Source organism: Lepeophtheirus salmonis, chromosome 7, assembly GCF_016086655.4.
Source record: "Lepeophtheirus salmonis chromosome 7, UVic_Lsal_1.4, whole genome shotgun sequence".
Lineage (NCBI taxonomy): Eukaryota > Metazoa > Arthropoda > Copepoda > Siphonostomatoida > Caligidae > Lepeophtheirus > Lepeophtheirus salmonis.
In genome coordinates, this window is record NC_052137.2 from 27,244,954 (window position 1) to 27,261,724 (window position 16,771).

General features: G+C 29.2%; 1 protein-coding gene and 1 long non-coding RNA gene across 3 annotated transcripts in view; one reads left to right on the plus strand and one right to left on the minus strand.

Annotated features, from left to right (window-relative positions):
* The window catches only part of LOC121122086 (uncharacterized), a 60,517-nt gene extending 51,066 nt beyond the window's left edge, over positions 1-9,451 (plus strand). The window contains exon 2 of the mRNA XM_040717098.2: positions 8,529-9,451. Within this exon, the coding sequence (XP_040573032.1) occupies positions 8,529-8,765 (237 nt within the window). The 3' untranslated portion in view covers positions 8,766-9,451. The remainder of the gene's footprint in view (positions 1-8,528) is intronic.
* Positions 9,452-9,459: 8 nt separating this feature from the next.
* On the minus strand, positions 9,460-15,821 carry LOC121122261 (uncharacterized). 2 transcript variants are annotated; one of them, XR_005865759.2, is made up of 4 exons: positions 15,766-15,821; positions 15,085-15,231; positions 14,712-14,821; positions 9,460-14,655 (listed from the first exon to the last, which is right to left on the minus strand). It is a non-coding gene; the product is annotated as an uncharacterized lncRNA (long non-coding RNA). The 2 variants fall into 2 exon arrangements; XR_011781139.1 differs by having other exon boundaries at positions 9,460-14,821.
* Positions 15,822-16,771: the final 950 nt, after the last annotated feature.

Sequence of the window (16,771 nt, forward strand, 5' to 3'; positions counted from 1 at the left end):
TGATTTCCAAAGAGCATATAAGGTGTAGTTAAAAAGATATCCATAAAAAATACATTATTTCGAATGGATTTTTTATATATGTTTATAATAAGGTTTTGAATGAGTCTAGATTAAAATTTTAATGAGAGCACTCCATACCAATTTCTTTGCAAAATTGATCGAAACAGATTTTTTTCTAAGATTTATACAAACATATTTTTTCTTTGATACCTTTCCAGACCAAACTTCTATAAGGGCCAAATTAGTTAACTAAAAATAAGAACGGTATAGGATTTTCAGACCAAAACTCAGTACTAATATTTACCTAAAGACAAATATATTAGGGATGAGTATTGTTGAAACCGGCACTCGTCGACTCAAACCCAAAATATCAATATAAAAATTTTCGACGGGTAAAATTGAAAAAAAAAAATGAGCATAATTGTTTAATAGAGAGTAAGTACCCGTTTTGACTCCCGATAAAAAAATTTATTTATGAAGGGGTAATGGGGAGGAATATATGAAATATAACTATTGTCTGGGGGATTTCAAATCTTTATCTTTTTGTTTGAGTACTTAATTACACAAGTGATGAGTCGTCAAAGGATATCTTACAGAGAACGCACAATCCTTTTTATCTTGCATTTTGACTCGTCACTAGGGGCACTAGTAACCAATTCAAAAGAGAGGAGCTGGAGTTAGTTTTTAAAAAATGGTAACTAATGTTAAAGATATTTTATGACGTTTCCATTATTATATTCTCATAAATAAATTGGGTACATTATTTAATTGCATTAGTACATTACTATGTACTTCTAACAGCAAATTAGTAGTTAAGACTACATTTATGGTGTTGCAAATTACTTTCGCCCATTAAAATAATTTGAAGTTCAAACACCCGGATATACCTAGTTCTATAAAAAAAAAACATGAAAAATATCTCTAGTATATTTATGCATTTTATGGTAGATGAATTATATACCTTTTTAGGATTAATAGGAAGGGGTAATCTCGATATTTTTCTAGCAATTTTCATAAAAGTTATTGACATATCTTAACTTTATTACTAGAGTTCTTTGCAACAAAAGTTTTGTCTTTCTATTCGATTATGAAACATAGTAGAAAGTATTCAAAGAATGGAAAAATTGCAATCTTTTAAAAGACTCTTGCTTTATTTCAATTTTGGATTGATCATTTCAAGCCTTGGATTTAAACAATTTTATCAGCATGCAGTATATATTCAAATACTTTCGAAACAGTTTTCCTTTTCTAAGATAAGTTCAATAGTACTTCAAAATAGTTCTGAGGTATTTTATTTAAATCTTGTTTTTGATCTAATTTCAATCTTCAATCCTCCTAGACTCTTTTTTAATTCTGGATAGAGTGTTTTGAAGAGCTCAATTTCAAGATTGACAACTTTTGTCTATTATTAAGAATGCAAAAATGATCTTCTTATTTAATCAAATATTCATAACCTTTCAAATACTAAATGAGGTGCATAATTTGAGGGCTGACATCTATTAAAGATTTATTTCATAAAAATTGAATGATCCACTATTCCTTGTCATTCAAATCTTCATAATTTATTGATGGTTTCATTCTCACCCCTGAACAAATCATCTTTGTTGTCATCATCACTTTGTCAGGTATTTTCAAAAAGGACATTTGTAACTCAAAAATCAGTTCTATAATTCAAGCATTTAATAATCACTTAATTAGATATTTAAATTGACTAATAACGCTGGTTTCATCCTTGGTTCCAGTAATAACAAGTTATGCAGATGATCAATCATACTCTTATTGTTTCAATAGCTGGCATTAAGTTATGAATTCGTATCATACCTAGATTGAAAGGTTTGCCTTTAACCATTAGAGTATTTATGCTTAAGTAACTCCTGTAGTAAGAAATAATTTGTTTAACCCAAAAATTAATATGTGGGAATAAATAATAAATTTAGTTACAATAAAGCTTTAAAAACTGTTTGGTCAAGTAGAAAAATAGGTTTAGTTCTTTATTATAAAGAACTTTAAATGCTAGGATGAGTGTGCAAAGTATTCTTCAACCATACATTCGCCCAAATTTACAATATTTTTTTCAATTTCATTTATTTGCTATAAAAATGCTTGAAATAACCTACATGATTGAAATCTGACTTACAATTTTGCATCCCAGTCTGATTCAATGTAGTAACTTAGTATTAATTTTGGGAGATTGTATATTCATTCAATGATGTTGCATACTTCTTGCCAAACTTTTAATCTTTAAGATGTATTTTACGTAACGTAAACCCAATATTACCTACTTTCTTGGAAATAAAATGCAAAGTTTCACTCGATAGAATACACAATAAAATGACTTATTATTAGCATGAACAAACAATTTGGTCATTTTGTCAATTACGTCTATTCTGGGGCTTACTGATTAATCAAATATTTATAAGGTGCTTAATTTTTATAAAAATTGACTAAATATTTTTATATCACATACTTGCGAAATTTTTACCAAATATTTGTACTTAGATTTTTTTATTTTTCTATTTTGATTAAAATATGATTTAAACAAAAATGAACAGTTGTTATATTTTCTTTCTGCCAATTATGTTTTCTTGTACAACTACACCATTCGAGGCCCAAAATGATTTGATAAATCTACGGAAATTCAGAGAATTTATGAATATATGAACTTTTTTTTGTCTCAAATTAAGTTTTCAAGTATATAATTCTTGAGAATGAATCTTAGTGTGTACATAGTACCATTCCAATGGCTTTTTTCTCAAACATAGAAATTTGTTATATAAAATTGTTTAAATTATTGTGAAAAAGAATCAATAATTTTTGTCTCTTCTTTGAGTTATTGCATAAAACTAATTTCGAAAGATAAAAATATTTTTTTTAGAGGACAATATTTTGACAAAATGCTTCTTTTTTTTTAGTCTCTTACATGTTTATCATCGAAATTATTGTTTACTTTGTTGTCATTTGATATAACTAAATTCAAATTCACTCATTGAGAATTAATTTGAGATATTGAACAAAGTGCAGTTATCGCAAGTCTTGTAATTTACATTTTACTAGGTTTTGTTATTTATTCGTTTATATATTTACTTGTTCCAGAATGCATGCGTGTTAGGAAGAGCATGATCTTGGAGAGGGATGTGAGAGTAAATTTATCCGTTTGATCTATAATACTGATAACAAGTAGTCTATAATATAAGTATTATTTTATTTTAATTTGCCGTAATAAATTAAAAGTTAATAATTAAACACCTTCAAAAGTCCAGTTATGTATTACTCAATAGAGATTATGTACTCTAATTTTCATAATTTTAACTAATGCTTGCAGTGGAACGATGTAGCTTAATGGACAACGCTCTCGTGAGAAATAATTCTCTTGAAAACTCAATGTGCGTTTTTTTGTATGTTTAAGTCATACAGCTCATACTTGATCCAAATAATCAAGTCTTTAACAAAAAAGTAAGAATAATTATGATGTGTAGTCAAGAATAATATATATTAGTAAGTTTTTCCATTGAGTATTTGCACCCTTGACCTTCAGCCTTGTTACATTCGTAACCTTCGGCAATGGCTTCGCCTAGATGTCATATCTGGCAGATAACATAAAATTGTGGCTATTAATAACACTCAATCTTATATTTTTTTATTAAGTAAAGATACATTTTTGATATTATTATTATAAATATGAATATAAATTTACAATTGTGTAATCAAAAATAACCGTTCAAGCGTCTCTTTAAAAATTACAGAAAATAAAGAATGCAAAATGTAGATGCAATTTAAGACAATTTTACATGATGTAACTTGAAGTTGTTAAAGGGTTAAGTCAAAAACAAAAATCATTCATTTCAAGACCATTTTAGTAATATGTCCACTAGGCACACACATACTTATTTATTAAGGCAGCGGCAGTCTTAAACAGTTCTGTATAGTCACAGATTATATAATACCCGGAATGCTTGTTGTATTGCTATATATTTATGCTTGAAAGTAGGATATTACGAACAAGACGTATAATATATAAATATAGTATTTGTAAAGTCCTATAAATCTTGTTGTCAACGAAGTCCGTTGTTTATTTATGTACGTATATCCCATGTTTGTATGTGGTTGAGTAGGTTTTTTGTGCTTTGAAACTAGATTTATGATGGGCAGTGTTAGTAGGATTATGTATGGGTATTGAATCATATAAATACAAGAGTCTGTTGAAAAGATTTAAAAATAATTATTTAAAAGAAGTATGATAGAAATTGTTTAAATTATTTTGTGATGTAAATGCACTTTGCATTTTTTACAAATATATATGTATAGTTTGACTATCACAAAACTTGCAGCGACTTCGAGATGAAGGATCTTACTTTTAAATATGATGACCCATATTATCGAATCGTTCATTTTCACTCGGTGTCATTAATATTGATCTAGGTCTACCGAAATTATTGTTTTCTTTTTTTCATTTTTTGTCAGTATTTCATTTGCAACATGATGTGAAAATGACAATAAGTAGCTATTGTAACTTCGTTCTCTTGCAAATGTCCTAGAATTATTCATGCATACAGAAATTAAAAAGCTAATTATTGTAAAATACTATTTTTTTCCACGAATGCATTGTCTATACATTAAAATGTGTTCATCCATTCTATGCACTCTTCCCATTTTCAAGTAGTATTGATGAATTGCATCAGGAATAGGAATTTTCATTCTGTTCGTTTCGGATGCTACATATCGCTCGGTCTTCCTCAGTGGTAGTAAACCATAATCAGTTGATGCAATGGTAACAATATTATTGTCATTCCACCTGATAAGAACTATATTGGAATTTGCATCCTTAAAATATTCTTCATTCCCCCTAGGTGACTTTTTAAACGCCTTGAAACTGAGCAATGGGCACTTATCTACCGTACTTTTTCTTATGGTTCCCAGTACCATGATATTTTTGATTTTTTCCAAAAGTTTTATTGAAGTAAAAAAATTGTCAAAATATAAAGAAAATTTTGTATTTGGGTGAGTTTTTTGAATTTTTTCCAATGCTTGACGAATAACTCTTCTTCCCAAACCATATTCATTGTAGCTTTTGTCGTTGGCTCCATGTTTCCCTTGGTATAATGATATACCAAAGGCGTAACCCTTAGGATCAGTAGCAACCCAAGTCTTGTATCCCCATTGAATGGGCTTGCCTCTGATGAATTGCTTTGATGGGTGACGTCCAATGTAAGGGTCATGGCTTGGTCAATTGATACATTAGTTGGGTCTAACACATCTCCAAATTTTGATAAATTTAGGTTAAATATGTCAAATAATAGCTGAACCTTTGTAAATTTGTCGTTTAATGTATGGAATGGGATGTCCGTTGCATGAAAATACTTTATAATTTCATCAAAACGATTTCTGCTCATAGATTTTGCAATAGCTTCATTATTTACATCTGGCTGTAATTACCAAAAAAGTAAGTAACGTGACACGGAGCAATAACCTGAAACTAACAGTACTCCAAAAAAAAACACCCAATTTCATATGAATTTATTGTAAAGGCATGGTTACTTCATTGAGTTGCATAGTTGATTTTACTAATTTTCTATGGACTCTTCCGACAGAAACAGTTCAAAAATTTCAAAAGGAGTTCTTAGAAAGTAAGTACATGATGGTTTGTGATTAAATTCAGTCAATTTTGAGTTATCAGATATGTCTTCAGTTACCCAATTTCTTAAAACTTTTTTAGCCAGATATATATTGGTTTTATTTTTGGCCTCTTCAATAACGAATTCGACTGAAGAAAATGCAGTGAGCTGTGAAGCAGGAAGGTTTTCTAAGGTCGTGTTACCTTCTTTGCCAGAATCCATATCAGTAATATTACTATCATTAGGAGGTGTAATGAATACCTTTTGAGTTCCAGTAGATTTATTATGTTGATCTGACGAATCGGAAGACAAATCCGACCATTTATCTAGTTCATCTAGTACTTTGTTTAAAGCTAATGGTCTGAAATATTTGTTATAAAAGACATTCAATAGAAATTTTGATAGTAGGAAATCAAGAAGTTAGATGCAGAACGTTGTGTTCATGCAACAATTAAAATTTCAAAAAATTGAAATTACTTTAGATAAGACATGGTACTAGCAATATTTTTGATTAAGAAATTTTTCAAAAGATAAGATATTACTACAGTGTTTAATATATACTAAAAAGTATTTTTTTAAATATAATAATACAAAATTACATATTTCATCGAAGACATTTTTTTAATTAAGTAAACTTCGTCTTCCACGCTCTCGAGACAATAAATGATAATATTTGAAGAAAAAAAAATAATAAAAAAGTAAAAAAATTAAGACAAAGTATTTACATATTGCGCAGTAATAATTATGTACACTCAATAGATTTACAAGAACACAGGTTTGAGGTTCTTCATTTTTTATATTGCGCTACTGAAAGGAGCAGCATAGGTGATATTTTCTCTTTAAAAAAATTGTACTTTTTTTATTAAATATCAAAGGTTCAGAGAATATTAAATGACTAATTCTTCCGTTCTAATTCTATATTGTTTTGTATTAAAAATAATTTAGTATTTTTAATGCTATTTCATTTTTCTTTTTTTTTATACTCATAAACAACGTCAAGTAACATTATTGTATATAGGTGTAAATACTTGTTGTATGTACTCTGAGTAAAACTCAGAATTTTCCTCGGAGTAATTCCGCCTACGTCTTTGCATAATATCTTTGAGCAATGCCGGGTTGCTAGTTCTCTATATAAGCAAAACAGAAAGTTATTTGGTTCATTTGACACAGTTATTTTAGTTCTAACTAAACTCCAAGGTGTGTTTATTTCCTTCAATTCAGATATGCTAGCAGTTATTTTATTGAAACATCATGACAGTTAAGCAGCACTTCCCTCATACAAGATGTATAAAAATCCTCTAGAACACGTTATATATTTCAAGATGATTATTGCTAATATAAACATCAATTATTTTTATACAATTAATTAAATATATATTTCCAACTTACACTTAAACGTAAGTGTAATAAATACATAACTACTAATTACTAATATTTTCTTTTTATATGGTGACAACAGGGATACCACAAATTAAGAGTATCATATTCCCTCAACGATCATACCCCAAAATAAGTGTAACATCATGTTAATTTATGTTCTTATTTTTTTATATACCGAAAATACTTACGATGTACAACACTAATTAAACGACTATATATGGCTCTATAAGTATATTAGTGAATATTAATGTTGGATTTGAGTTAAAAAAAATCTTATTTCCATCGGCTAAAAATTCACATGCACTAAGTAGAGTCGAGTTTGAGTGAACTAAATTTTTGAATTTGACATTGTCCATGAGGAAGAGTGATATTAACATAGTATGTAGTTAGAAAAATAAAATGATACAATTTGCATCTACAATGTTTACAACTAGTACAAGTAGACTATAAAATTGTAGCCTCACACACTTAAAATGCGAGCATTTTCCCTTCTTTATCAATTAGATTTATTATATTTTGCACAATATAACAAGAAATTGAGTCAGTTTGTGCTTTGCAACAGTCAATTTTATTTCAATATATTGACAACATGAGTTTTAACATTAAAATAACTATACTTTAAATAATTATATCTAAAGTAATAGTTTGGTAGAGATTCACGCAAAGGGTAACCAATACGTCAGTTTGCAACATTCAAACAATTCTACTTAATTTTGAGAGTAATATTTACCCAACGACTGGGATTTTTTTTTTTGTGTAGTACTATAAAATTAGGGTTGTCCTTTATTAGTAGTTAATTTGTTTTAAAAAAAAATTATTTGAATGATCTTAATTTTATCACGTTTTTCAAGATTTACATATATCTAAAACTTAATCGTTTTTATAAGAAAATTCCTAAATTGATCAAGTCAATGTTCAAATACTAACTTAACACAAAATTATAACAAAACGCTGTTATACATAAAAAGTATTTCATACTTTTCTCCCAAAAAGTAATATAACATATTTTATAAGTCAGAAAAGTTTTATATATGTTACTTAATGATAGTATTTACACATTTCAAGTTTTGTTTTAGACAGTTTCAAAAATCATATCAGACAGGTGATGTCTCCCCTTGTCAAGGCACAGAACTTATTTTAGTTCATGTGGGTTTTTTAATTATATTTATTATAACTTTTCTTTATACAAACATAATGAAAATTACTTAAAAACTGATTTATTGTGGTAGATGATTAGTTTATAAGATTATAATTATCAGATTGGTTGAAATGTTCCAAGGTTAACAAAGAAAACAATTTTTTAGTTCAAAATTGGCTCTTTAAAAAAAAATATATTTAAATAAATGTGTCATCTATGCATGAAGCCCAGGACTTTTCAGCAATGCAGCAAAATCTCCAAGAGGCCAAAAATAATATGGGAAAATTAGCAAGAGAAACAATGTTAACAGAAAAATTACGCATAACTCTTTTTGACCTTCAAATATATAAAGAATTAATTGAGAAATACTTTAATTTTATATTTATATTTGGTTTCAGGCATGTATGACAAAAACATCCCCGGATGGTTTGATAACACGGAATTGTGCTCCAGCAGGAATTTTTGAATCTGGAGACTGTGCAATCAGTGCAGGAAGAAAAATATGTTTCTGTACCACAGATTATTGCAATGGCATGTCACGTAGTTCATGGACTCAATTGACACTCGCTGTTCTTCTCATCTCCACTTCTATTCCGTCTATACTCTACTACACTTCAGATAGCTTTTATCTCTAACCATTCAAATGAACCCAAGAAAAAGTTATTACTATTTTTACAATTACAAAACACACTAAGAAAAAAAATGTATAACTATTTATAATTTTTTTAAATTATATATAAATGTGCTGAAAACTTTAAATTCAGTTCTTAATTGTTTGTTATTTTGAATTTGCTTTGTCTTCTTGTAAATTAACGATACAAAATGTATAGAAATGAAATTTGTAATTCAGCCATTTTATTATGGATTTAATTTTTTTTTTAATCAATGCCAATCATCTTTTTTTTAAATTATTTCCTTTAAAAAAAGTTAAAAACGTTTAAAATCTTATAAATGACTCTTAAATCGTCCATTTTGTTATATTTATAACATTAAAAGTTTTTTGTTTCATTTTTGAGAACGACCAAAAGGAATCAACAGTGTTGTATATATAAAAAGAATAATCCAATTGTCCATTGTATTGCTCAAAGTTTTACATTCGACAAGCATATGGGACAACTATTTTTATTATATAAACATTCAGTCGATTGGAATATCAACAAATATGGATCCACATCCATGTATGTAATTATTTGATGACACTTTTTTCTTCAATGTTTGTTTTATTTTTATGTGATCATTCTATTTTTAATGTCTTGAATAGATCTATTTTGAATGTATTCCGTTAAGCAGTAAAATAAATAAATTTTGTATAATCTTTCAATGTATAGATATTCATGCACATTTCTTATTGACGTAATAAATTGCATAAAAATTGGAGATGATGTCATCTTGAGGGGTCATAGTCGGTATTTTTACTATATAAAAGGCACTAACTTCCAAAAAATCTTTATAAAGCTTCATCAAATAGCTTTCAGAATAAATAAAAACTTAACAACTTCATCGAATACTACTTATTGTCAATCATAAATAGTGATATTTGAATTAAATCAAATTAATATATACTAACAGTCCCTAAAAATGGCTAGATTTTTATGATTAACTTTTTTTAATGGATTAGAATGCTAAAAGTAGGGTAATAAGATAAAAATTTCCCATTATTGCCATTTTAATTGTTAGTTTATCGTCTAGAATATAAAAGTAACATTGTGTAACGATCTAATAACATTATTTTATACTTTATCCAATATAATGAAACTAGACATGAGAAGTATACATTTTTGGAAGGTTGTAAGTTTGTTGTTTAGCCCCTCAAAATGGTTGACATTAACAATCCTAGCATCACATGATAAGGCTATATTAAAAAGCATAGACTTGGACTTGTTCATATCTGGAAAAAAATCCAATTTAAAAGCACTCATTCGTTAGTTTAGGTCCGTTTATTTTATTTATTTATTTTTGAATAACGAAATGACTACCACATAATCTGTATTTTTTTCTAAATTTAGTGCGCTAAATCACATCTTAGCGAGATGACAATTATGAGATATGAAAAATGTAGTCGTTGTTTCACTATATGGTTTTACTGTTAGGATGCCTTTGAAGAACAAGCAAAGAAATTAATATTGTTTTTGTGTTAACCTTTCAATTTTTTTCTGTTCCGGGTTTCAAAATTGAATGGAAAGCTTGAATTAAGCTAACTTTCCGTTAAATATCCAAGTTTGTTGTAGTATATAGACATTAGTGATTTGTATACTCAAATAAGTTCTAACGGATACATGTTTTAATCGTATTTAATCACATTTTAGAAACATGTATTTTTGAGATATTAATGGTAAAAAATATGGTCAGAATCAAACATATTTTTTATAATACAAATAAAAAAAAATGTATTTCTACAACTTAATAGATATCAAGTGCTAAAGATGATCTGCATTCATATGTAAATTGGTTTTTCGACTACATCAAAAACGCAAAAGGTCTTCAAGATGTTTTTATAACTTTTTCATTCTAGAGATATTACTTACATAATATATGTATATAAACAAACATTTTAGTATATAATTAGGTGTCCAGAAAAAAAGTTATGCCATTAAAAACAATTATGACATTTGAGACATATAGTGATTAATATAATTACTCAATCAAAATATATTTATATATTTTTTTGAAATCATTGAAAAAAATGACTTCAAAACACGGATTTTCAATTGAATTAAAACTAAATTGTGAAATTAATTAAATAACTTAAAACTATAGGAAAAATAAAATTATAAAACTACCAGTAATAAAATAAATATGAGTAATTGATTCATTTTGAAACTTTCTAACCAATCAATGCAGGAATTTTAAACTTCTATCTGAACAAGAGGGATAATATCTTATTAAATCTCTAGCATAGCTCTATAAAGTGAAACCAATATTGGTTACTGAAATAATAAATATCTCTCTAAAGCTGCAATCATTATAAGATTTTCTACTTGATGGGCTCTGCAATAGTTTATTTTTAGGCAATCAAGCTTTTGCAGCTTGAAATATAATGTTCAAATATTCAATTTTTTGTATTCCGGCATTCAATGGAGTCTAAATAACGTTAAAGGGGTTACAAATTTTTCTGTAATCTGTGGAAAATTTAGTAAAAAAAGTCTGGCAAAAGCGTGAATTGTCGAATTAAACATTTTACCACAATCCTTACAGAGAGCATTAAAACAAATGTCGCCTGATGAAATTTGAAATTGGGCAAAAAAATTCCCATCCTATATGTTCGAGATTGAGACTATATTTCTTTTTTTCCATTCAGAAGGTAAATCTAGTTTCTCCAAAAAATAATCACATGTTCTTGTAGTTTCTGCTTTTGTTTGCAACGAATAATTTATATCCATGTGCCACGGTACAGATGACAAATGATTTAATACTGCTCTTTTATGTGGGAACATTAATTTTCCGTTACTAAATACTGAGCCCTCGCAAATATCTTGAAATGTATTAATATTTCTTGATAAAGCCTCTAATTCTAGCTTTTGTGGGCATAAATTATTTTTAAGAATAACTTTTTTCTCACAATTTCGACGCACAATGTCAATTTTTGAGGAAAATGTAAAATTCGGAGTACATTTCCAAATAATTCTCTAGCTACCTGCTATGGATGTGGAATTCATCGAAATCCTATTATAACTCAAGTCAGTGCCTAGGATCAACTAATTATAGATCAAGGTAGAGGAAATGGACGAACACTATGCAGTCTCCGCATTCCTGGATAGATCAATAAATATTTGTGGAATCATTCTTGACAGCAAGACCAACCCACCTCATAGTTTCTTTTTAGGTCTTTTCAATGCAGGGACGTAGCTCCAGTAAAATAAATTCTTCAACCAACAATTTTCTTTTTCAATTACCTTCTCAGTGACTTCAAGACGTTTTTTGATTAAATTCATCATGGAAAGTAGTTCACAACTTAGATTGAGTTACAGATATTATTTTTTAGTCAAGTAACTATGGGGGATTTTACATACCAAATTTTATTCAAAACTGTTGAAGAAAAAACAGAGTATAAATTTTTTTATATTTATTGCCTTGTTCAGTACAATATATTCTTTATTAATAATAGTCAACTATTTTTTCGTTTTGGGTTAAAATGATATGTTTTTGACTGATTTTACCTGCAATAAACCAAAAATAACTTTTATACCCAAAAAATTTATATTTATAAAGCTTAGAGAGATAAATAGTTTATTTACTATCAATAATCTAATAAACATTAACAGGGTTTGTCCTTTTTTTATAACAGCCTCCCTCCTTTAAAAAACAGCTGAACATTCATATTTTTCCAGAGTAACCTTATTTACATGCAAGGCCGACCCGTAGCATACACAATGAGGATCATCAAAGATCTCACGCAGAACAATACTGGAACATCACTGGATGACCTTCTCTTCACGTACCGTTCTCTGTCGTACGGCAAACTCACCTCCACAAATCCTATTTTCAAGGCCAATGCGAACTCATCTGTATGGATACCTCCATACCAATACCTCATCACCTAAAGAGCCTATTAAGGAGCAATTTTATGTATGGTCTAAGAGTTATAACTATCGTATGCCTATGTGGGTCCCCGGCAATACGATAGAGAAAATAGGAACATCTATTTGGAGTGTAATTATTAACGTGTATATGAAAAACACGCCACATCAATCAACTCCGACTTTGCTGGATTGTTGATGGGAGGTGACGTTGTGTATTTACGTTATGATTTTATATCAGCATCTCACTTGCACGCTGTGCCTCGACTTCTTCAATAAACACTGTTCTCCTACCTCCACCTTATTTCTTTCGGCAACGAGTATGCGATCCCGACCCCTTATATCATATCCTCTCAGGTATATTCTATTATTGGTTTATAAACATCACACTTGTGTACATAGGTGCTATAAGTACAGATCTCTTAATCCCCTATTTTTGTGGTCATTTCAGTGAATAAATATGGGCGTCTTCCAATCGTTATGAATTCATATCCCCTTCTATTGAACTACCAATAACTTCAGCCAATTTTTATTACTTCGTTTATTCTATTTATTAATGTTGTGATGTCTGCCAATTATCTCTTCTGCCAATCTCCGTCCCACTTGGATAATAATTACAATTATACCCATAACCAAGTAAAAAAAGATTTAATAATCTTCCGAATAAATAGTCAAAAAGCGACCCCTTAGAATAATAAGAAAATAAACGTCAATATTCATTTTTTCCCCGTTCGTCGTTCGTTTGTTCAAAAAATGAACGGAAAGCGTAAACACTATTAGTTTTTCCGTTCAATGTCCAAGCCATCCTAGAACAGCATGGACAGTCCACTAGGCACAAAATGAATGTAGACTTAAACAACCAGGGAGACAATACTACACAGAAGGTGTTCAACGTCATTCCCTCCAACGATAACAGCAATGTTATCTTATATATTGACCTAGGGACAACCTTGGTCTCTGCTATTGACCAGATTAACATCAGAGTAATTATAGCAAATGTTGATGTTTATCCCCCCCCTGTCACAGCTAATTCTAGCGGATCTCCTCTAAAAGAATTTTCTAATAGTCAGTGTTACCATATTGATTTTTGGTTTCTTTTTCTTTATCATCCCCAAGGCATGCACAATTATCATAGATATACGACTAGAATAGGGTGTACCGTAATAACAAAAGTTAGGGAATTTGGTATCGTCATATATTTTTTGCATTTTATACCTCTAAACAAGAAAATAACCATCAAAAGTCCATGCTTCTTCATGGACGCGTTCTGATTTGAAAATCTGTAAGATGTCGAAAAAAGAAAGTTGTTATGTTGTTTCTTTAAAATTATCAACTTGAACCCATTTACAGGATTTTTATGTTTAGTATGATAGATGAAACATATATTATGCAACATTACTTTAACAATTTTTCTTTAACTTTCCTCAAATGAAAATAAATGTTATCTTTTGGTACCTCGTATAACGGCACTTATTTAGACAATTAATTCCAACTAAATTAATATTAAAATTGAGATGTATCTGAGCTGTCTTATTCATTATTGTAGCCCCCCTAAGCAGCAATTATGGCTTCCAGGCAGTGGTGGAAGGCCTGACACCTGCTGCAGAGGTAACTATCTATCATGGCGTCCCAGTGCTGGCTGAAAGAGGCTTTAAGGGTCCCGGTATTTTGGATGACGGACACTCCAGACCTTTGCCTCGACACTCAATCAAGAGGAATAGTAGAGGGACTAGGCATGAGGGCTGTAAGTGAGGGGAACAGTTACAAAAAGAAGACCTCGATGTTTGGATTATGAACACGAAATGCATGGGCAAATATGGACTTGAGGGGATTGGTCTGCACTGGTTTTTTAAGTCCTCCGAGTCCAGTTTGCCCTTTTTGACATAGTCCTTCCTCCTCTCCAAAATTTGTACTTTTGGATGGTGTAGACGATGATCATGGAAACGCCCAATTGCATGGAGTGCACTAATGGAAAATCGTCGATCACGCTCAAGTGTCATTTTCTCGACTAATTGTTTATACTTTAATATATATCGGAATATGAATTAATTTTAATCACTCAACCTTGATTAATTACTGAATTAGTAAGTGTTCATATTACTATGGACCACTCATTAAGATGGAAAGACCAGAGACAGTTCTTACACAGGATGTTTTCAATAGTTTTTTTCTACCTGAAAAAAGATTAGAGCCATGAAATTGTTATCACAATGGTATAACTTTTTGCAAAATTTTGACACAAATTAATTAATTTTAATCAATTTTTCTTCAAGATATTGGATTAAAACGGCTGTTGAAAGTTAAAAAGTATTTCTTTTTAGGATAATTATTTTTTTGTAATTATGTAGGAAGATTTTCTTTGTTTTAGCTGTAGCTTTTACAGTTTTAATTATTGAAGATTATAGTTGATATAATTTTGATAAAATTCAATACTCACTCATTGAGGAGAAATTAGAAATAATTGTAGCGATCAATACAAAGGGGACAGTGGCAAAACGTGTTTCAATTTTTCTTGCATACTTTCTTATTCTTAATAATTTTACTAGAAGTAGTATCCGGCATTGACAGAGTATTTAGGCATCGGCTACAAGACAAATTGAGCTTATTAATAATATAGAAGATAATTCTCAAATAAATAATCAGTGTTATTCTCTGTTTGTTTTTGTTTTTTTAATCTCTAGAGCCCTCACTAATCAACATATAATAAATACAAAACGCTTCCAGGAGTTAATTCATTTTTATATATCAGTATTTATATTTTATTAAAAAATCGTTATATAATCTGTAAATGCCTTTGAATTATCATGTGCATAATAGATCCAAATATGCTCATCATAAGCATCAGAGATCACTATATACAGAGTGACTGTTTTTCATACATACAAACTTTGCTTTATTAATATAGATAAACATATTTACGTTTCATGTAAGGTCAGCTTTAAAGTCAGATGAGGCCGTATAAGTGTTTATCTATAATCTATAATACTGATCAGTGATCAAAAATATAAATGTTAATTTACTACGGTATATATTGAAATTGAATGAATTGAAATAATGAAATTCATAGTAATTTAATTATCAAAAAATATTTTTTTAGTTAAATAGTGATAATTTTTACCTCAAATTCGATATTTTTCAACTGTTGGAACTGCCCCTGTAGACAAGGGATTGACGTGCCGCGAGTATTTTGGGCATTTTACAAAAAAGAAACTTAAAAAAAACATGTAAACCATAACAATTACAAAAATGTTTTGAAGGCAAGCCGCTTAAATGTCTCGACGTTTCATTAGATCATTTATGTGCAGCTGTGACGAGGGAGAGGAGGAGAAGCAAATCTATAAAGACAATGTCGATTTCACGAATTCAACACTGAGTACATCAAGGAATTACAAATTATAAGGCTGCAACAAATCTGAAAATTAACTCTTTGTCTTTTATGCGCACACACAAATTTTCAATCCAGTTTTCCATATAATCATATGTGATAGAAAATAAAGTTTACTCCTAAGGAACTAAATAATAGTGACAACAACATAGGAAAATAAAACTATCTATTCAGTTTGCCAACTCCTAAAAACGGGTACAACTTATTTTCATCAATATTAATGGACAACGCTCTTGGGAAAATTATTCTTTTAAACTCATTTTGCGTAGCTGCAATACTCGCTCCCTCCTAGACAAGAAAATATATATTATATAAAATGGACTTCAAAGACTTTTTTCGGTCAGATCTAAAAATTGCAAACTATAATTTTTACGAATACTTAATTAGATAAACTCTACCTGAGCAATTAAAGGAGCAATAAGTACTTCATAATTGTAGCTAAAATAAGTAGGTATGTTTTGTTGATTTTGAAACGAAGGAAAAAAGTGCATAAAATGTAAGGTTATATTCGAATTGCACAGTTTTTTTTTTCCTATTTTTACGTTTTCAAAATACAACAAAAAAGGTACTCTCTATAAAGCATGAGTACACACACTTCTGGTTACACTTTATACATTATACCACCTTTTTGTAGGCCCTTTATGAAACTAAAAATTACGAAATAATTTTATTCAATGATCATTTTTCACAATTTTCTACTACTCTAGGGACATAACCTATAGTCTATAGAACTCCCTTA